General features: G+C 45.5%; 1 protein-coding gene across 1 annotated transcript in view; it reads right to left on the bottom strand.

Annotated features, from left to right (window-relative positions):
* PLEKHD1 (pleckstrin homology and coiled-coil domain containing D1) overlaps positions 1-17,385 on the bottom strand; it is a gene marked incomplete at both ends in the record, with an annotated part of 30,663 nt that extends 13,278 nt beyond the window's left edge. The window contains 6 exons of the mRNA XM_080618475.1: positions 571-623; positions 2,966-3,057; positions 7,525-7,601; positions 8,126-8,215; positions 9,101-9,194; positions 17,234-17,385. Of these exons, the coding sequence (XP_080474601.1) occupies positions 571-623; positions 2,966-3,057; positions 7,525-7,601; positions 8,126-8,215; positions 9,101-9,194; positions 17,234-17,385 (558 nt within the window). The remainder of the gene's footprint in view (positions 1-570; positions 624-2,965; positions 3,058-7,524; positions 7,602-8,125; positions 8,216-9,100; positions 9,195-17,233) is intronic.
* Positions 17,386-22,908: the final 5,523 nt, after the last annotated feature.

Raw genomic sequence — 22,908 nt, forward strand, 5'->3', positions numbered from 1 at the left:
CAATAAATCTGTTTACTTATGATGTAATAGCCACATCTAAGGGAGTGGTCTCTTGAGTTTTCCTCAGTGCAATGTTTATTATTCTCCCCATCTCTTGTGTGTCCAGAGAACAAATGATGTTGCTTTTTGCTGCTGCTTGTTTCTCACAACAGTATCTCCACGCTAGAACAGTGTCAGGTCTGTTCATTTGCTTTCTAACTGTGGAGACAGACAAGTTGATTGCCACGGTTGTCTTGAATCTGCCAAAAAACAAGTGTATAATTCAATCCAGGGAATATTAATTTAATGCGATCTTCCTCCCTTGTCCTCCTGAGACATATATCACAAGAACACTGCATCCATGCTTTCCGAAGTACCTGGGAAGGGCAGCAGGGATACACCTCCAGGACTGGTCTCATGGCACAGCTCTTACTCATTTCTTTATCCACAGGACCCAGAGGTTGGCTGGTGACATTTTCTGGCTCCAAAGCCTCCATCCCTGAACCCTGATATGCCTTCCAACCAACAACTCCCAGCCTCCCAGTCCTGCACATAGAAGTTGAAGGAAATTGACTTGTGATGAGCACTCACCTCTTTTTGCTCCCTCTGCAGGCACAGCTCTTCTGTTTCTTCCATTAGCTTATCTGCAAACACACACACAAAGGCCAAATGCAGAGAAAAGCAATTTATATCATGGGGATATTTATGGGCATGAAACACTGACTGAGGCTTGAAAATGCAGTGTTCCCTGTTGCTCTGTGTGTATCTGTCTAGGAGAATCCAAAGGCTGAGATGACAGTAATGGGATGTTCTGTAATTTCCAGCTTCCCAAATGACTTAAATAAACTAAGCAACCATATTGCTGTGTACTCCTTCTAAGGTTTCCTCTCAGCCTTCTTAAAGAGCATTAACGAACTAACCTCTGCAATCCTTTGAGTCTGGAAAATATTCTTATCTCTGCTTCTCACAGAAGGAAGCAAATGCCCAGAAAGTAGGTGCACAGAGTCACGCACCACTGCATAGAGACAGTCAGTTCTCCTGCAGCTCTGTGCCCCATCCCTACCCTCCTGGCACATCATCACCCTCTCCTTCAGGCACCTGCCAGCTCCCTTTTGTGATCTTGGCATGTCCCAGTCAAGGCCAGAAATCAATCCCCTAACTTAGCCACAAAACCCCTTAACCATTCTTAACTATTCTTGTTAATAATAGTTCCCCTCAACATCAGTTGCTCTTGCCTACTAAGGACACATGCCCACCTGGGCCTCTGCCCTGATCCTTACACGGTGACCTGATGCACCTATGCTCTAACCTTAAACAGGCTCTGCCTTGGGCAGTTTTTATCATGCTTACAGCTGTGTAGGGGACAGTTGGGAGGTAACTTGGGGGATCCAGGGGATTTCCTGGAACAGTGTTTGCTTCCCCCAGAGAGCCTTGACCGGCTGCCAGGAGCAGCACCTGACCTCAAAGCTTAACTACAGGATGCACACAGATCACTGAAGGTAAGGTTAATGAGGCTGAAGCCTCAGCAGTTATATAGGAATAAATAGACAATAGCTGTCAAGAGAAAGTAACCAACTGTGACAACTGACCAGCTCTGAATGTTCTTGTCATGGACCAAAGAATCCAGTGAAATATGTATTTTATATTCCAAATGATCTGTTTGCCACAGAAGGTGTACTCCTCTGTTCCTCCATCACCTTGTCCTGTACTGTGGCACCCTTTAGTCTCTTAGGCTTTTTAGTCTGCTCTGGTGTTTGCAAAATAACGTTTTGACAAAACTTTCCTGTTTCTAGCTTTCCTCCTGTCTCTCCAGGTCCTCCTCGCAGCACTCCCTGTTATTCCTTTGTCAGGTGTGGAACCTGCTTGCCTCATATGTGAGGCCATACATCAGCTCACATGTGTGAATGGCACTTAGGTGGCCAGAACAAACATGCCTTGATACTTGAATTATGATCTCTGTTATACGTGAGACCACATACTGAGATCACCTCTGATCAGCATGAATGCGGAAATGCAGAAGGTTTTTCAAGATCCCTCCAATGGCTTGATCATTAGGAGTAGATACCATGAGTCCCTGCTCAAGCCATCACCAACCTGAAGGACCCAAAATTGCTGCTAGCTTGTTTAAAGCAGATGACTATCCAGACAAGTCACTGAGTTCGCACATGTGATCAGCAGCCCCCAGGTCAGAAGGGCTCTTACACCTTGGGGAATGGTCTAACTTAGGAGGTGTTGGGTTAAAAAGGCTACCTTGCCTTGGCTCTTGCTATAGGCAATGTGGAGAAGAGACAGCTGGACTGCCCAAGGCAGTCAGAGCACCCAAGGAACTGCCATCCAGAGGCTGGTTTCCAAGTAGGGGATTGGACTAGATAATGTTCAGAAGTCTCTTCCAATCTAAATTATTCTATGTTCATCTGGAGCAACTGCTCTCTCTCCATTGCCCATGGAGAGAGCAATGGCAAATTAACCACTAACATTAGACACCTTAAACAAGTCCATGTAAAAGCTATCCCTTCCAATATGAACGATGTGAGCAAATGTAAAGATTGAGTAAGACCAAAGAAACTCAAACAGCCAGAAGAGGAAAACTCATGCATGAAAAGCTGTGATTAACCTCAGAAATACCAGTCCTGTGCAGTTCAGGGAGACAAAGGTACTGGCTCTTTGCCTGGTGAGCAGCTGAAATCAGCACATCCAAACTTCCCAGAGACAGCAAACGTTTGTGCAGTCCAGCTATTGAGAGCTGCAGGACTGCAGCATGCTGGCCAAAGCATGTTCCTTTCATGCTCTGCACAGATGTCCAGATCCTACCTTTACATTTTCATGTTTTAACTCCCTTCAAACCTGAATTTCAGCTGCTGACTACTGCAAAGCTTCATCCAGTAAAAGAGGACCTGTAAATCCTTGGCTTGACCACACTGACAACTCCAGAAAAGCAAAATGGCTATTTTTGGATTTATGGCTTTTGGAAGTAAGAATTTCCTACCTAAATATTCCTGCTTCTCCTTGGCCAGCTGCAGTCCTTGTGCTTCCAGGCTCTCAATCATGGCTTCTCCCAGCTGAGCATTCTTCCAGGTCCTAGGGAAAGCAGACACAAAGCAGACAATGTAAGAGAGAGCTAAGGGTCCCACAGAGCAAGACAGGGGACTCAGCCTAGCAGTCTACCAAGACAGTGACACTGTCTTCAGCCTTTCCAATATTTTGCTGCTATAGCCACTCTTCCCCTTCAAACTGTTATTAACTGTTTATTGACTCCTTCACACAGTCTTCTACCTTCAGCCTTTTTGGTATCCGTCATCCATCCTGGAACCAATCAGTCCCTCCTCTGCCAAACTTGCAAGCCACTAGGATTTGGTGTCTAGCCCTACATAAGTGCCTTTCCCTGTAAAAACAATGAAGAACCTGAGATAAAAGCCTGACAAGATGCTAGGAAGTAGGGAGAGTTAAAGGAAGCAGGCATATTCAAAGAGTACCCTGAGTTATTGTAAGACTTTGGCCTAAGGATCTCAAGGTCTCTTGAACATATTAGGAAACTAAGCTGCTAAAAAAAGGCCTGTGCAGCAGATGCCCATTACTGATTGAGCTGATGGACCGGGTTTAATACAGATATTAAGTACCAAGGACAAGGACACACAAATCAAAAACAGAACCAGAAATGGAGTTTGCTGCTCACTTCTATTAATGTTCCATTAGAAAACAAAATACCTAAACACATAAAATTTGTATGTAAAATTCATCCCAATCTATTTATATAGACATACACACAGGAACAGCAATTGTTGCCCAGAAATTCTGCCATCTTCATTAAATCCTAAGGGAGCTTATTAATATTAAATACCTGTTAAGCATTCTGGTACCAGGCCTATTTGTGAGCCATTTGAAATTACAGTTTTTCAGAACCTGTTAGGTTGGCAACCTCTTATAAAGCAGTGTCAAGGCAACCTGTACTTCATCTCTTACAAAAGCCAGACAATTACATTAAAAACACATCACCCCAGGGACTAGGCAGCTCGCAGCTCCAGCAGCCCAAGCACTGCCTTGTGCCCTTTGCAGACAGCTGGGTTTCTTTTCAGCTAATGAGCATCTAGGATATTCTGAAGTGCAGAAGAAATTAGAATGCTAATTAAAAAGGTGATGTTTTGCCCACAGGTAGACATCTTCATCTTGAGTGAGAATATGTGAATGTGAATGTGGTTTTCCACTAATACTCTGTAATACAGGATGAATCTAACCCCAGAGAAACCAAGAGCAAACATCGCAAGAGTGGGGTGGGGAGCATGACAGAGCTTATTTTATGATTACTTGGAAGGTTCCAAAACAGCTGCAGCCTTTAAGGTGTCTGTTTACTAGATTCACCTCTTTAGTGTGACCTTCCTTCCCCACCCTAACAAGATGTATCCCTGTTTGTAACTCAAAGGTTACTACCCCCACTGCTGTATAACTCAGAAGATGCACTTATATCACTGCACAGCATGTAAGCTTTTATTCCTTTTATCTGCTGGAACCACTACCAGCGTGTGACTGCAGCCACAGGGAGGTTCAGGCCATGACTTCAACTGAGGGGAGAGCAATTTTGTATTTCTTACCAAGTGAGTTTGCATCAGAAAAAGCCACGCTCCTTAAAGTACTGGGAAGCACAGGGTCAGGAAGGCTCCTGGGACAAGTAGAAAGCACCCCTATAATATACTTGTGAAAGATACACCCCAAAGCTGTGTAGTAGCTCCGTTTGCTTTTCACCTCAAAGATCATTTATTCCCAGTCCTTTTGCAGCATTGGGAACACCTCTCTAGCTTTGCCTGCATTTTACCTTTCTCAAGAGCATTCACAATCAGGTTTTTTTGTTCCATGGGACGTACGCACTATGTTACCTGTTTTGTTTCGGTTTTTTCCCGTTTGCCCACTTAAGTCTGCTTTCAACCAGTGCAGGGAACGCTGCTATGGATATAGAGAGTGTACCTGTGCCCATGTCCCCTACTAGGAGCAGCAGAAGCCCCTCTGGGTGGGAAGAGAGCCCAGCCAGCCGGCAGTCAGGGCTTTGGCATTTCTGAGAAGTTTCCAAAATCTGGCCAGCGTGGTAAGTCCAAGCACACCGTGTCAGGAGGCCAAAGAGGCCATCAGCTCCCCTCCTCACTGAGTTAGGGGTCTCCCTGTCAAACCAGGAGGCTGGGAAAGGAGTGAAGAGCTGAAGGCATCACTGAGCAGATAGTGATGGTGAAGGTACTAGGCAGCTGTGCAAGCACACACGCACCCACACACACCACCCAACCCGAGACATAAAGAGGCAGCAGACAGAAATGAAACAAAAGAGAGAGGAAATGGATGCTTTCCATCCTGGCTTCATTTTTCCTTCTTTCCCCTATTTAACAAAATCTCAGCTTCTGGTCTTGGTGTTTTTTGAGGGTGGTGGTTTTGCTTTTGTGTTGTTTGGGCTTTTTTTTTTTTCTTTGGTTGGTTTTATAATGAGGGAGCAGGATGATAAATTAAGTGCTGCAGTGCCATTGGCATCACAATCTCCATCTAGGAACAGCAGGGTACTAAACCAGGTTGCCTAGAAGATCTCAGCTGTGTCTTTTCAGCTTTCCTATTCATTGCAGATCAATTTACTGGCCCATGCTGTGCCTTTCTGGCTGCTGCTTAGCTCCCAGCCTGACCCTGCTAGCATAAATCACATCATCTCTGCCTTTTCTCACGTGCAGCCTATCATCAGCACCGATTAGGCAGGCACTGGAGCTGCATCACTCTCCTCCTTTGATGAAAGGACAGAAGCAGAGAGGGGAGGGAAAGGGATGTCTCAGGCAGATTGTCAGCTGAGTGCAGGTGGTCTGCTGTATGATAGGAGCCACAATCTAGATCTTTGTTTCAAACATTAGTGCTGGAATACTGAAGCAAGGACTAGACAAAATGCTGGCTCTGTGAAATAAGCAGGTACACATGACTTGTTTGTAAGACCCCTTCCTGCACTATGAAGCCATGTTCCTTCCCTCCCATACACTCCTGAAAGACTAATTTGGCCCCCAAATTACTGCCCTTGGCAATAGTTGAGTATAACATTGGTGAATGCAAGTGCAGACCTGAGCTATCAAAGAAACAACTCAAAATTGCTCTAGGGCTAAATCTGTGTCCCTTCTCCTCTGCTGTGGCCAAGCCTGTTCCTGCTGAGTGGGTGACAGACCTCTGCCTTGGGTCTTGTGTCCCATGGGGCACATGCTTCCAGGAAGCTCTAATGAACAGCTCTGCATTTACAGTTTATACGATACTATGGAGGTTACATCTTGCTCCAGCACCAAAGCCAGGCTCACTGCAGCAGCTCAGAGCTTGGCTTGGGCTGATCCACCATAACACTGTGTTCCCCATTAATTAGAAATTAACATTTTCAGCATCGTAACATTGGAATTAACTGACATACTACCTTTGCCATGCACACATGCATGCGTACACTGGTATTACAAGTTCAACTTGCTTGAAAGAACAGCTTTTGTCCCTACAGTCACAAGAGACCACATACACACATTGCAATGCAGCCAGGAAGGACAGAGCAAAGTTCTTACTGCTTCAAACCTCGTGGCTGGATAGCATGCTCTTCAAGTTTCTGCCTGGCTTGGGAAAGTCGAGTCCCCCTTTAAGTGTTATTTCTTCCTGCATCTGCTGAGATTTAGGAAGATCCTGCTTTGGGTTTGCAGGACAGCTGCTCGCTGCACTGTCAGGCACCTGGGTACTGAGGGATTGCAGAGCTGGTGGCCAACAAGCTGCAGATCTCTCCAGTATTCTCAGCGGACTATGAACTCAGTGCTGTACACACACAGCAGTCAAACTCTCTTACCCCTGTAGGTGGGCTGGAAATGCTTTGCTAACACCTCCTCCCTGGGATTTAGCCTGCCTCTGCTGTTCAGAATTAAACTGTCTCGAGAAGCCAAATCCTGCTGCTGCACGGCCTGAGTGCCCTAGGATCTGAGCAGAAGGAATGCGCACCCATGGTCATGCAGTGGCTTCATGGCTATTACTGACATCTCAGCATGACCAGGACAGCTAAAGAGAAGAGGGGCATGCTGGTGAGGTCCCTGCTCACCAGTGAGGTGTAGAGCCACACAGATAGCTGCTCACAAGCTTTGCACCTTGCCTGTTCTGCTCTTACCTTACCTCACCTCAAATTCATACACCTGCCAGTGCAGGGAGGTTTTTTGACCCACAGCTTTGTCAAGCCCCTGGACCTTCCTTCCCACACAGAATGGTCCAGAGGAGCTCCCACCTCTCTGGCACGAGAGAGGGACAGCAGATGCCAGCTGGTATATCAGTGTTCGACATACGATGGCTTGGGGTTGGTAGCAAAGAGCCATACTGCATACCACACCCAGGCAGGAAGATTTGGGTCAGGTTTAGAGCATTCTTGTGTAGGAAAGAATGGGTCCAGGAGGCAAGTGAAGGTCTCGCTAGTCTGGGGGAGCTTTTCTGCCTTCCCCATGGTCCTTCTAGTCAGGCTTCTTCCCCTTCATCCTTTACACATCTACAGAGCAGATCAAAGAGAATAAGGAATAGAAAGAAGCTTACACTTTTCCAGACTCCTGTAGCATCTCCAGCCACTGAGCCTGCTCAAACTCTGATTCGGCTGCTAGAACAATGTTACCCTAGAAGAGGGGAGGGGAGGGGAAAAAAACCTGGATTAGAGAGGCTGGTGCCTTACACACCTCTGCGCACCCAGGGCATGAACAGGACACAGGTAGCACAGCTATAGTGGGAGGAAAGCTCACTGCAGGTTTCCACCTCCATGGAGGCACCACATGGGAGCAAATATAACCCAGGTCTACCACAGATTGGGAAGAGATGTGAATGGCAAGTGGTCATGGCAGGAATAAAATGATAGGGCAATGTGAGCTCTAGGGCTCCTGAGTATCTGTCTACTGGTCCTCCAGTATCATAAGACCTGCTGTCAGAAAGAGCAAGTTTCCTCATTGGTTGTCAAGACAGAAGCAGCAACAAATCTTTGAGGGGACTTGGGATGCTAAGCCACTCTCTCTCAGGGTAGTCTGCCCAGAGAGGGTAGGATACCTTAGTGGGGTGGGAAAGGCTGCCAATTCAGCTCTGCTCATCAGCAGTAATGTGTTTCGTGGTGTTTGTGGGGTTTTTTTGAGAAGAAAAGAAGTCTACTTACGTGGAAGTCTTCATGAGAGATCTTTATGGCATAAGGCATGTTGGACTCTTCTTTGGGCTCCACAACACAGCCTCCCAAGGGTATGACACCCTGGGGATAAACAAGAGTGCTCCAATCAGTCGTCAAAATCAAATATAGCTATTAACTAACCAGGAGCTGAACTTTCACCCTTCATCACTTGTGGGCCCCTGCCCTGCATTACCTATCCCAGGAAGGACAATACACACAGTTCCTGAAAATCACAGGGACTCCCACCACTCTCAGGAGACCTCCAAATACTGTCTGAACAGGGGTAAAGATGGCTCTCCTGCATACGGCTGGAGGAAAGGCTGCTAGGTTGGACATGGAAGTGGGAGCTCTTATCAAGGAGGAGGTAATTGCCCAGCAGGGCCAGACATTGTAGATTCACAGCATGGTACCATGGGAGAAGCTGTGCATCTGTTACAGTCACCACCAGTAGGTCAACACCCCACACATGCTGTAAGGAGAAGGATGGTTGCCCTGCTGCCCCTAACCAGGCTGGGTGAAATCAACACTTCTGGGAGCACATGTGCTTCATTAGCCTCCAGCGACTACAGAGGACAAAAGCAGACTCAGACCACGCAGCCTCCTGATAGAGGCTGCTGCTCAGGGCTGAGGGGTTAGCAGGGGATGGCTGCAACTGCTTATGAGTGCAAGTACAAGTTAGAAACAAAGAGCAACCAAAACTGTTAGACCCATCACTGGCTTTGCCAACAGCATTCTCATATCCACAAGATCACTTGATTAGGGAAACAAGGGAATACATCTACTATTAAGTAAAAAAAAACCATCGAAGTCATGCTGAATCATTGAGGAACCTAACGAGGTGCCGACACGATTCTTGCATTTTTTGGGGCTTCTCTGGATCTGACTTACCTCTTCACTTGCTGGGCCTGTGGAGGGGGGAGGAAGCTAGAAAGAGAATAACCCCCTTTCCCATGAGGTGCTGCTCACCTTGGGATGGATATTGAAGTATTTATTGCTTTCAAAACTCTTCTTCTCACTCTCAGCATAGTAGAGCAGGAAACTTTCCTTAATGATGAAAAACCTTTAAGACAGAGAAAGGAAATAAACGCTGCTTGAACAGTGGTCATGGTTCCACAGCACAAGAAAATCACCACATAACTAATGCTGCTTTCTGAGCAGGAGTTTACTGTTCCCATCTATGCCTAAGGTGAGCTGCCTTACTGGCGCTTGTAGCCAAGAGCTAGTGCTTAACACTAAGTGCCAAGCTCAAGTGCTTTGTGCTTGCAGTTTTCCACAGCATGCACACAGCAGTGCTGAAGGCAAACCGCAGCACCGTTTAGTCACAACGGAATGGGATGGTGGTCTGCGTCCAAGACAAAAGCATAGCCAAAACCTTTTGGCATCTTGACCTGTGCACATTTTATCTAGCCCATGTGTTTCATTCAACCTCTTGGAAGAAAGCTGCTTCTTTTTTTAAGGGCCTCTCTCACATGGGCGAAGAGCAACTAAAAGCTTATTATTTCAATCTATTCCCTGCCACCCTCTTCCCTCCCATCTGCATAAGCCGGAAGGGAAGTCTTTCCACTGTAACTCTGAGTCTATGGCAGGGAGAGTCACAGATCTGCATCCTCAGGCAACTCAAGGCAAAAGATGAACCACAACAGTACTCAGGAGGAGAGATAAATTTTAGAGCTATTTTAATGAGAGCTCCTGGCAAAGTCTCCCATCATTGACCTTTGGAAATACAAAGTAAATGGATTTTTTTTTCCTCACACACATCATATTTTAATGTGCCTTGCTCTGTTCAGCCTTACGTATGCTCTGAGGAACACTCTACAGTAGCCACAAAATATCACAGTTTCTGTAAACCAAGTCTCTAATTTGCTGGAGTGTGTCCTCAGAACCATGATTAAAGCAGTGCCACTTTTAGCTTATTTTCATGTCCAAAATGCCCCAGGGAGAGACCCTCTTCTCTTTGAAAACTGAGGTTGCATTTACCCTTCAGGCAGTGGTAGAGGGGGGAGATACCTGACTTAGCTTCAATTTGGTCTAAATCTCTGCGGCTCTCAAAAATGCTGAAGAACAGCTGAAAAAAATGGGGACAAGTTTAGTACAGAAGTTTCAAAAGATTAAATGACAAAGGAAATGTGTTGCACTGTTCTGTACGTGTTTTCTAATATGAGAAAAGAGGGATTTGGAAAGAAAGCAAAAGGCAGTAAGCTGAAAATTAATACAGAATGTCTTTTTACACTGCACAAAGCACTGCTGTGTAAATCACTTTCATGTGGTCCTGAGGACAAGAGCTCATGAGGAATCTGGAAAGGATAAAGCATTTCTGTGAACAATGAGAACAGCCCCAAGAAAACCTCCTGCCTCTGTGCAGAAAGCCTCCATTGGATGGGATCTGGAAGAGAATTCTCTGGGCAAAGCTTTCCAGTTGTGCAGCCTGAGGATTCCTGTACCTTCCGCTGAAGCCCCTGTTAGTGATGGGCTACTGGGCAAGAAGTCTGATCCACAAGAGCAATTCTAATACCTCCACATGCCCATCCCACCCCAGTCCTCTCTGGAAACAGAGGACCTGTCAGATGGAGCCAGGCACTGCCTCCAGGACAGATGAACACAGCAATTTAGTACCAGTTTAGTTCCTAAAGCTAAAGAAAGAAGTGGAAGTTGGTGGAAAGTTATCATTATAATAGCAAAATAATATATATAATTATAATATAATTCATTATTAATAACAGTTCTCGTTATTACACTGAGGGGAAAGCTTTACCACTTCCACCAGCTCCCATCTCTTGCTCTTCTGCCATGGCTCTGGCATAGAGGAAACTGCCAAATGCCATGGAAATACGAGCCATGGGCTCACAGGGGGACCAAAAGACGCAGAACAAAGCGAAGCTTCTGAGTGCCTGCAGAAAGCTCAAGGCTCTCAAGCTCTGGACCTGTTGTGCACTTGCTCCAAAACATTTAAGAGTGGCAGTGATTGAAGTTGTGCATATCTGTATCCAGAAACATTCAGAATGTACAAACACCAACAATAATTATTGTGCCCAACATTTTTTTCTTCTCCTTGCTATACCTGTTCACGTTGACATCAGAGGTGGGGAGAAGCCACCAGATTGCTTTCTCAGCAGGACACACTGTCTTCTCATTTACTACTCCAAAAACGTCATGGTTGACTGCCTAATCCCACCTCTTGCTCCTGACCACAGCCTGGCAAAGTCAAAAACAACAGCACAACTCGGTGCAAAAATCATCCTTTTGCACTGAGCTCATTTAGTTGGCAGAGGACTGAAAAAGTGCTCATTCACAATGCGGCCTGTCCAGCAAGTTACCTGACTAGGTAACTTGTAGGAGCACTTTCTGTTCACCTTCCATCCAGGGGGCATCTCCCTTCTAGCCCAAGCTCATGTGCCACTGCACCTCCCAGAGGAGCCGCCTGTAATATCCCTCAGCTGGGAAAGCAACGTGACCCCACCTGCAGTGACTGTCCATACTCTCTCTGTAAGAGGTGCCCAAGATGGACAGGGAGATGGACTGCCTACTAGATGGGGCACTATTTCTTTCCCTGTGATGGGAATCTCCATGCTAAATCTCTTGCCACTGTCACAGACCAGGGACTAGAACAGTTTCCTGAAGACAGCAGGCAGGGTTGGGAAGGAGCATCTCAGAGAAGGTGGGGGGCTGGACTGATCACACAACTTTGAGGCACCAGCCCATTTAGCAGATGCATCAGGCACATCTCTGTGGGACACAGTGCTGATAGGGTGCACTGATAGGGTGCACTCATCAAGGTCTCATCTCAGTGTGAAACAAGGATTGGTATTTTCAGATATATTTGCCTTCATGGCAAAGGCAGCCATGACTCCTGCAGCAGGCTCAGAGCTGACCCTGGCCAAGGCAGGTATCAGAGACACCTCCACAGAGCAGGCAGGTTTCTGGTTCCTCCTGTCCACATAGCTTGTGTGAGCAGCAGAAGCCTTCCTGTTTCATTTTTCTTCACACCTCTGATCATTAACTCCATTAAAAAGCTTTCTTATGAGTAGCTGCATCTTCACTTTATGTTTCCATTGCTCAGTTCAATGAGAACTTGATTTTTTAGAGGCACATGTTAACCTCATCAACATAATAAATACAGAAATAACACCTTTTAAGATCAAGTCTGCCTGGCCTGTGCTTGGCTCAGTGGGTCAGAGTGAACCAGATACTGTGGCTATAAATACAAAACTAAAGTATAAAAAACACACCACATGAAATGGAGAAAGTCTGTTGGTCACTTTCAATAGTCTTTTCAGGCTGAACAACCTTGAGAAACGTTTGCAAGACATAAAGGTCTTTAACTCTGTGTGATTTCTAATCTGTTAAAGCCAGGCTTTAGTCTGTTACATAGTTTTTGTCTACTCAGTGCTCCCAATATCGCCATAGTATGCTCCAGGGGAAAACCAAAACAGAACCAAGAGTAAAACCTAGCACAGATCTCTGAGAATTGATGTACCTCTCCCAGATTAATGAACTTTTAGATCCCCGATCTTACAGACATGGAGAGAATCTGTGGGGATTTGGAATGAAAATGTACAAACTAAGAGTTAAAAATACAACAACAACAACAACAAAACTCCACAGCAAATAACAAAGGGAAAACACTGAAAAACTGGCTAACTGATGAACAGTACATGTTTATGCTCAGAACTTATTCCCTCATCTATCATTACCTGGAAAGCAACACCCAAGCAACCAAGATCACTACTTTGACTTTCAGGACAAAGCCTACATACAACAATACAAGGAAATTGATGCAGCATGATGAAAAGAGGGATGAAGCGACAGAGTGAAGGAGGAAGAGGTACAAGACTCAAGGGCAAGTTGAAGACTGAAGCAGCAGCCAGGTGAGTAACAGCAGAAAGGGAAAAGATGGCCAAGGGAGAACAGCCAGTTAAGAGAGGAGACACCACACACACACTTGAATTAGGCACAGATGAGCCAGCAGAAGAAAAGGGAATACTGGAGAGACAGAGGAAACTTTCTGAATACAAACAAGGAACCAAAAAAAAAAAAAAAAGATATTTAAAAGTAAAGCAGCAAAAAGCCTTGAGAGCAGCAATGAAGGTGGGAAGACCTGGTGCACACACACCACATGCAGCTCAAGCAATACAGGAGCCATGCATGCATGGTCTAGTCCTTTGGGTCACCCATCCCCTGTCGCTAGATCCTGCACTAAGAAACCACTGAAACCACAATGTAATGAAACTGAAATCATTAGAGGAGCAGTAACAGTCTTGAGTCACTTGGATCTAAAGCCAGAGGTGTGATCTGCCAGGATTAGGCAAAACAACTCCATACTGGACAAGTAGAGATACCTGATCTCTGGGGACAAAGTGCTTGCTTTGTGTCACAGAGGACTAACAAGATTAATCAGCTAATCTTCGTAAAAGCGTTTGAAGTGACAACGGCCCGAGTTAAGTATCTACATTATAGAACTGCAGCAGTCTCACTGGTCCTTCCTTCCAATGGTGGCTTGCCGGGCACCGATCCAGGAGCACAGGCAGCGAATCCCAGTTACTAGAACAGCCCGGTTCTCTCTCCCTAGGGACAGCTCAGGAAAACGATGGGCAAATGATCTTTACCAGCATGTCAGCTCAGAGACCGCAGTACCTGTCCCTCATTGCTCCTCTCCTGACAGCTCCAGGCTTTCCTGTCTGCCTCCTGGCGCCTGGCAGCTGGAGAGGCAGGCAGCCAGGCAAGGAGCGGGAAGAAGTGGATGCTTCCTGACAACAACCAGCCAAGAGGGAAGTTTAGAAGGATAAGAGGGAAGCTTGACTCAGTGCACCGCTGCCTCAGCAGCTCCTGCTCCCCATGTGCTGCTCATGCACACACTGCTCTGCAGCAATGTGCTTTCTAGGGTTTTTTAGAGCAGAAAACAGTCCAAAACAGTTACCATTTCCATCCGTCCTGTGACCACATCTAGCGACTGTTGGTAACCAGTCTGCTGGAAAACAAGGTTATGTGCCTGCTTTGCAGTGCCACAGCCAGGAATGGTCACAGAGAAGATTAAGATTTCTCTCAACTGTGCTGCATTTCCCTCCTTCCAGCAGTAAGATGGCATCTCTGATGGGTTTACTCAGAGGTATCAGCATATTTTGTGGTACTTTTTCTCTACTCCCTTCAATTCCTGATGCCCCACCTTTCTTTTCTGATTCTGGCTGACCATTGAGCAGATGCCTTCCTGGAGCTGTTCCCCTTAGCTCCAGAGTCTCACATCTGAATGGTGACAGCTTAGAACCTGACATTCCTATACAGAGCTGGGGTTATTCACAGCAGAGAAGGATGTGTCACTTCCTACCTGCAAAGGTACAGCGCCTCGTTCATGCAACATCCAGAGCAGGTTTGTACCTTGTGCATTTCATTCCATGCCAGGCTGATGCCGGTACCAGTGCAACTGTAAGGAATTAACTAAACTGCTTGTTATAAATTCAAAGGAAGAATGAAATGCAGTTGGTAGAAAGAGGAGAACCATAAGTCAAGGGCCAAGAATATGACTTTGCAAAGCCACTCCAGCAGCGACCCAAGTTTTCACTGGTTAAAGCTGCAAAATCCCCAGACCTGGGATTTCAATTTCCAAAGCACTGGACACCATGCCTGGACTTTTTTCCTTGATCCATTATCCAGTTAGTCTCCATCTTTTCCTTAAGCACTCACTTTTTTTCCTCTGTGTCTCCAGCAGCACTGCTGCTACAGCCAAATGAATGAGGTCAAGCCAGTAAGTATCATGCATCTCAACAGCCACACCTTCATGGCTGATAGCCTGATGTGGTCAATCCTCCTGTTACATGCTGGTTTATCTCTCATAGCTTGGAAAGACTTTCCTTAGAACAGAAAGTAGTTCTATTGTCCAGTCCAAGATGTCAGGACAAAATCTACATTGCTCAGAGATCAGATCCTCAACTGCATCTAGAAATAGTTCATTTTTCCCTCTTAATTTAACTGGAGCGGGAAACTTCTCCTTTTCATGAAACAATGCACTGACCAGCTGTGTCTTGCTGGGCATGGGGGGGTAGGCAGGGGAATGGATGAATTGCTCCTTTTTCTCCTTCACAAATAACTTAGGCTACCATGCAAGCTTTTTACTGCAAAGAAGATCTCTCCTGTGTTAAAAAAAAACCAACTTATTGCTCCTCCTGTTCCAGTGGGTTTACTTCAGAAACCCCTTCCTTCCAAACCCTACAGACCCCCTATGTTCATCTCCCACAGACCCATCTCTGGTGTCCAGGACTCCCAGCTGCTGTGCTTGCAGCTAACTATCCACATCATTCTTGCCCCATGGCCTCTTCCCACCTGCTAGCACTAAAATATTTACCACTTGATGAAGATGGGGGTGACTTCCAGGAATAGAACAGCGCTAAATAAGTAATGATAGAGGGAGCAGACACGAGCCATTTGCCTGCAAGAAATTTTTATTAGGAAGAAGAAAGCCTTTTAAGAATATCTCCTCCATAGCAAATTACCTTCCCCTCCTTTAGTTTGTCCACTTGTTTTCCGTAACCCAGCCATATTACCTTACAGACATAATTCATTTAAATATCAATGTTTGAGAGCTGAGTAGGGAGCATCAGCACAAATTCTGCCTGGGGTGAAAAAGGCCACTGTGGGGGGAAGTACAGAATAAAACCTGCACACAAGTCAAAGGTGGCTACAAACACAAAACTGCTTCCCAAACGACATTTGACTATTTTTCAGGCTATGCCATCTTCACAGGTTCAGACTGGACAGTACTGTCGTTACTACACAGAGCAAAACTGGGAAAGGTGGGGCTAGAAACTGATGTGATGTGTTGTGTTTACTATGCAGCCTGCAGCAAAAAGGTACCCACCAAAGGTAAGTACCAGAGGCAACCGACAGACATTGCTCATGTGCAGGTTAATTTGTTCTTCCAAAAAGCCCTGATACACACTTTACTACCAAGGCTACAAAACTGCCTTTCAGGTCCAGAAGTAGCTCAGGCTTCCTGTGCTGTCATTTGTTAATGACTCATTTGTGCCTTTCCCCAGTGGAAAGGTGAGGAGGGGGAAAAAATATTACTTTGCTTTTCTCACAGCCTTTTTCATCTGCAAATATCAAACTGCTGCAGGTGGGTATGCACCTTGTTCAATAGATCACGACAACAAGTTCTAGGTCACAAAACTTATCTCTGGCAGGGGTAGAGTGAAAATGCAAGGTCTTGGCTGCTAGTCTTCTAACTGAATCATTTGCCAATGATGTCTACCGGCAGTGACATTAATCTGCCATCCAGGAATGCTGGAAGGCTTAATCCATTGGATCGTGTACTTCCAGAAAGAGCTGTACCATGTTTCTGTGTGAGTACCATCCATAAACAGTCATGTATCATCTTTTGATAGCCAGTGGAAAACTCTCCCATGAGATTCAGTGATTTGAACAAACTACACCAACTTTAACCTCAAAGTGACCCATCATTTCAACATTACAGAACATACTTCCATCCTCAGTAAAAGGTTATAGCAAATGCTTTCCAGCTCCAAACCTCCTGACTGCTCAGAGACAACACGCAGCAGCTTACAACTCCCTAGCACCAGATGGGAGAGAATTTGGAGCTGCCTTCTCTGCAGGGAACTGAGTCTGCTTTTACTGTTCCAAGCATGCCATCACCATGAGACAGTACAGCAATACTGATGCTGGTCCACAAGCCCCAGCAGACTGTACACATGCACATACAGTCCCACATGCACTGTCAGTTCAGCCTAGCCATCTCACTCCCTAAGGACTCACAGAGCTTGAACAAGTGCTAGTGAAAAAAGTCAAGCAGTTTGGGGGCAACTGACCCTTTTTCTCATTAAACGATCATAAGATAAGTATCTAGAGGAGGCAGCTAGTCCCTATTCCCACCCCGAGGTGCATGTAGCACAGGGTCTGGGCAGATAAAGAAAAGCACAATGTGGTGTCATGTGTGAAAAGCATCAGAAAAGCAGGGAAGCTATGCCCAAAGTTTCACCCCTAGTCTCTGCCTGGCTAGCTGGACTTGAAGAGCCAAGCACTCAGGCTCTAACTTACCACAGTGCTCTTAGGCTTTGTTTTTCATCTGAGCATCCCTCAGCAGCTGTGGCTTACCTCCTGGACCATTTGGCTGACTGCCTCCCAAAGGGTCTCTTCCAGAGCACGCCGTAAAGCTGCACTTTGGTGCTGATGTCCAGAGCATCGGAATCTGCCTGCTCCATGGATGGAGAAGGGGATACAGAACTGGATTTTGAAGCAAACATCATAGATGGATCTGATTCTAACTCTCCCCCTCTGCGTGGCAGCTCAGGGAATCCGATTAAATGCAGTGAACCAGAAGGACATAACCAGCCACTCCAAGCGGCAGACGGAGAGACCGGGCTGCGGTTTGAATCAATAACTTGACTGCTCAGCACTCAGTCAGTAAATCTCCCCCTGATGCACAGATGATGAGAGTTTCCTCATTGTGTATTACTTCCTGATGCATTGCAGACAGCACACATCCCAGCCCAAGGAAAAAAAAAGGAGTGAAGAGCCAGAGATCAGGAGCACAGAGAAGCAGAAAGAGCTCAGAGAGAAAGCTTCTAGCAATAACAAAGCAAAATACCTCTCCACAAGAGCCAGCTTGGAAGGTTATTTCACTTGACATTGCAGCATCCCAGGCAGAAATCAGGGAGAGTTGGAAGTTTTACTGTCAGGCATCTCTTACCCTGACATGTACCCCCAAAATCTTGCACTGGGAGACAGGTTCCTCTCATTTGTCCGAAGGAAAAGGGGAGCAGACAGGGTGGGAGCCAACCAGTTCTATCAGACTCCCTCTGCCATTGGGAGGCTCTTGCTGTGCCAGCCTGGCACTGCCCATCACACACAGTTCACGTGGCTGCTGGGCTCAACTGGGCAGTGTCCATACTGCGCATCCTGCTAAGCCTTAAAGGGCCATTGCTGATCAAAGCTAGAACACAGAATTCTGCCTGCCTCCATGCCTTGCTACGTCTTACACATGTGGCAAGCACAGCCTCTGCCCTGCTTCTTTGGTACGAGCTCCTTCTTGGCCATGGAACAAGGACATAGGAATATGTCACACAGCTCACACAAGTCTCCATTCATCTGCCATTTAGTACCCACAGTAAGCGTTTTATTCTGGTTCCTTAGGTCCTTGCTCCTCTCTTGAAACCATCCATCCCTACAGAAATACAAAACGGTCCTCCAAAAGAACCCCTGTCTTTTGTAATGCTCACAGGAAGACACATTAGCATCATATTGTTCCTTCCTGCACCCTGCCTTCCCTCCATGACTAGGATATGGGGAAAAACTGCCTGCATTGTACCTGGTAAACCATCTGGAGTTTTGGGGTATTATATAACCAATAAAGACTCGTGTATGCTGTGAAGCATCTGCTTGTGTTTTAACCTGTGCCATCCTACATGTATTGATTTTGATGCTGTACTTGCTAACTGTCAGCTCCTCCCAATGCAGTTATTCAGAAGTGACACAGTGCAGCCACACAGTCCTTTCTTACCGCTGGAGATTACAAGCCTGGGAACGTGCCACAGGCTAGATCACAGCACAGGACATAGGCTCACTTCATTTATATGGTCACAGGCACTTGCAAAGCATCTTAAATAGAGGAAACACAGACATCCTGCCTCAAGCTCACAGGCTGCATTTGGTATTAGAGAGATTATAGATGCAGGTCCCTGATAAAAATCACTATTGATCGCTAGATTGGAGACTCAGCAAACTCAGTGCTTTGTTACTTAACTCTTACGCTGGCTTTGACTGGCTTTTGGTTCCAGATAGGATATGTCCTGAGCAGCATCAAAGCCCATCTCAGAGTGACATTAAGGGAGAGGGTGAATAGGGGAGAGCAGCAGATACTGCCTCCATCTCACCTGAGCCCCAACTTTTGAACACAACAATTGCAGAAGAGAAGAAGCATTAATGCTGAAGTGACTATTCAACATGCTGCACTGAGAAGAAAACACTAATCATAACCAGGAGAGGAAAAAGTTCCCTGGAATTATCTTGCACAAAGGATAACAAGGATTCTGGGCCCAAGAGCATCACCTTAATTTATAATTGTACAGTGAAAAACCACAGAGCTCCTGTATAGGATGATCCAATGCCCCTGCCATTGTACTACACCAGTGATTCAAAGATCTGATTGCAGTGACCTGCAGTGAGGAAAAGCAGATTCTTTTCTTCGATTCTCTACTTATTTTTATCCTGTGCAGACCCAGAGAAAGAGAGGTCTTTATCTCAGTTTTTTTAATGTTCAAAGGTATTGTTTCCTCTGGAGACCTCTAGGACAAGCAAGGGACTGTGCTTTCGCAGCAAATTCTTTAGAATGGACAACTCCAGAGGAGGGAAAGAGCAACTTGCTTTTGTTGAGTGACCAAGAGTTAAACACAGCAGCAGCCAGCAGTGTTAGGGCAGTAAATAGCAAGGGGTGAATTTTGTAACTGGACAAAGTAATGTGTAATAACAGTGGTTATGTTAACATTTCCTTTATGTGTGTAGTAGTCTAAATAAACCAGAAGCCTGTCCTAGGGAAAGAGCAGGAGAGCAGCACAGCAGGTCTAAGCAACTTGCCTCTCACATATAGAAGGTAATAGCATTAAGAGCCAGCTTAAAGGTTCTTCAATGTTACTCCTGCCAGATGCAAAACTTCCTTCAATGGCCAGGAATTTCAGGATCAAGGAAAGAGTGTCACAAATGCATCCAGGAGAAAAGGGTCCACCACAGGGTGGGTAGGGTTCCGCAGAAGCACCTACTCTGAATTCTCTGAAAAAAGAAATCCTTAGGAAAGCACAGGCAGACTTGGTGAAGCTCTGGTGAAACCTAGCAGCCCAAAAGCACAAAGACATTTATACAGAGATAATCAATTAGTATTTAATCTGGGAGCTTATTTAATAAGAAAAGAGGAGGGATCTGAGTATACAAGACCTTAGCAGGACAATCCTGCGACACCAGTGCAAAAAGTGCAGTTGTGGTCTGCATTAGAAGTGAAGGCAGGCATAAACCCTTGTACCAGACTCACATGCGATCCCTTCTGTACAGTTCTGGCCAAACTGATTCCCTGGCCCTGAAGAGATGTGGAAAAGGACTCGAGGGATGACCACATGTATAGCTAATCCATAGTATGGCAGGACACTAAAAGGATTTCACTTGTTTAAATGAGACCAAAGGAGAAAATCTGACTACTGTCTAGTTTCAGGCATTCTTTCCCCTCTTAATGTATTGGTAAAGGTTGATGCTTCCAATAAAACAAATTGGCTTAAATTGGCCATGAATAAATAAGAAGCTGTGTAACCATCACAGGGAGAGGGTTCTGGAATTGCCTTGCAATGAGAGAAGCAGAGGAGAAAAGCCATTACTTGTTTGGATCTATTACATGCACAGCAACCTGAGGTGGCCAAACTTCCAAGTACACAGATTAAGCTCACCTGTTTTCTTTGAAACATTTTTTGTTCCAGAATAATAAATATTTTACATGGATGTGTCATTCTTGATGGCTTGTAGGGGAAACAGAGCTGTACATCCTGGAGAGAAAACACTGGAGCTTTACTCAGAAAACCTTCCTGCAGAGAGACAGTTTGTACAGATACAGGAATTATTTTGCTAATGTGTTGTCCCTATTTTTCCTACACATCAAGCCAAAAAAATTTTGCTCAAAATAACCTTCTAAGCAGCAGGCAGTACAAGGTAGTACAGAAGTAATGCTCCATCATCACAGGCCACCCTCCAGCTGGAAGATGCCACCCTTCAGTTTAAACATACACATATGGCTAACTGCAGCTGAGGAAAATGCATGCATTCATGGGTTTTTTTTAAGTGAAAAGTTATACCTTTATGTTCTGGGCAGCCTTACAGTAGTACTTTATAGTAGAACAATGTGGAGAAATAAAAAGAATTTCCAGCTCAGGTTTCGGTTATGATATATCATTCTTGCGAAGGTAAAATACCATACCTTCCTATAAAGATGATGCTCCAGTTTCCCAGATGTACAGTTGTGTGTGGAGCCTATTTTAAATAAAACAAAGGCAACCACCATCAATCCATGTCTAGTGTGATAGACTGACAGTTTCTTTTACATATGATTAAATTTTTAGTATCAGATGGGAATTCAGAGCTGTCCTGCAGAGCTCAAAGAAAAGAGTTATTCGGCAAACAGGCATTAAAGAGCCTTTGTAGATATGCAACCCCATCTGACATTATCCCTTGGTAGGAATTACGTGCTCCTAGCGTCTCATTCCAGACAAGCCCTCCATCAGCCCCCAGACCTTCAAATCCACCCGATCCACGCTGGACAGCCCATGAGTCATATTAATCAAACTACAGCTGTGGATATTGCACCTCCTCAGGAGACTTACAGGAAAGACAGAAAATAGAATGTCAGTTTACTGAAGCAGAAGGATTTGATAGCATGCAGCCAGCCCATAGCCTTGTGGACAGTAAACACTCAGAGCTTGGCTTTTGGGGGTTGGCTTGATCAGGGGCTGACACCACAGTCAACGATCATTTCTCTCAGCATATAAAGGAGATAATTTTTTGGCGGAGGGGGGTTAATCCTAATAAGAGCTCTCTTCTGGAACAAGACTTATTCATTATTCATTCTGGGGTTTTGCTGGTGGTGGTTTGGGCTTTTTTGTTGTTTGGGTTTTTTTTGGGGATGTTCCTTTGGTTGTTTTGGTGTTTTGTTTTTTTGTAGAGGTTTTGTTTGGTTGGGGTTTTTTGTTTTGTTTTTTAAGGTTTCTCCTGAACATCCATTTTTAGGTACTTTAGAATACATCAGAGTGGCCAGAATACACCAGAGTGGTCAGCTACATTTGAAAAAGCTTCCTCCAGAAGCTAGCCCATAGGCTTCCAGCAATACATCATTTTTCCCCCTCATTATGCCTAAATGACATGAAGTGATCACACAGCTTACACAAATGCTGGAAGAGTGAAATAGGCTGTTTCCAACCAACAGCCTCTTCAAGAGCAGTAAATAAATACAGCTCTACCTGCTTGCTTTGTTTCTGTCTTCAGATTCTGAACCCACCAGCACATGCTCCCTTCGCTTCCTGGATGCACAGAGTGACTGGTGCCCAATCAGCCACACTGCCCCTGAGGCTGTGGTGGGCACAGCGGCTATGGGAGCACTCCTCCTCACTGGGAGCAGCTGAATCTCCATGCACGGGGATTGGGAAGAACAAACTTTTCCCCAAGGAAGTTTTATAACAATGTTCAGAGCTGCTTAGCATGCACACCACCTGCATTTCTGTTTACCTTTCCTGGAGTATTTCATTTTACCTGTGTCTTACCAGCTTGCGATCAACATTATTCAGCCTTATCTCAAAGGTGACAGCAGAGAGTTACCAAGGACATGATTTGACTAGATGACACAGCTCAGCAGCGATGGCTTAGCCAGCTCTGCTGGCAGCCTCCTGCACAGAAAACACTGAAGTCAAGTCAAGGACTACTTATGACACACATGTGAGTAGCGCAGGCTACATAAATGCCAGCGCAGCACTTTTTAAGGATTTCCTTACCCTTTGCACCCTGTGGTACCATGACACAAGATCTAGCAAGTAGATCAGAGACCAGGTTTAGAACAGTTATTCTGGGGGATGGCACGATGTTTCAAGGTGCAATTGCTTACTCAGTTCTATTAATTTTGAGCACAGAAGAAGTGCTGCCTTTGTAACAAGGGCACGGAAGCAGAGTTCTGTACACTGGGGCTTAGTGTCCAGCCTGGCAATGTCCCTACCCGACTGAAGTATGTACCTTGATTTCTCTCACCCACC

The sequence above is a fragment of the Psittacula echo genome (genome assembly GCF_963264785.1).
Source record: "Psittacula echo genome assembly, chromosome: 5".
Taxonomy (NCBI): domain Eukaryota; kingdom Metazoa; phylum Chordata; class Aves; order Psittaciformes; family Psittacidae; genus Psittacula; species Psittacula echo.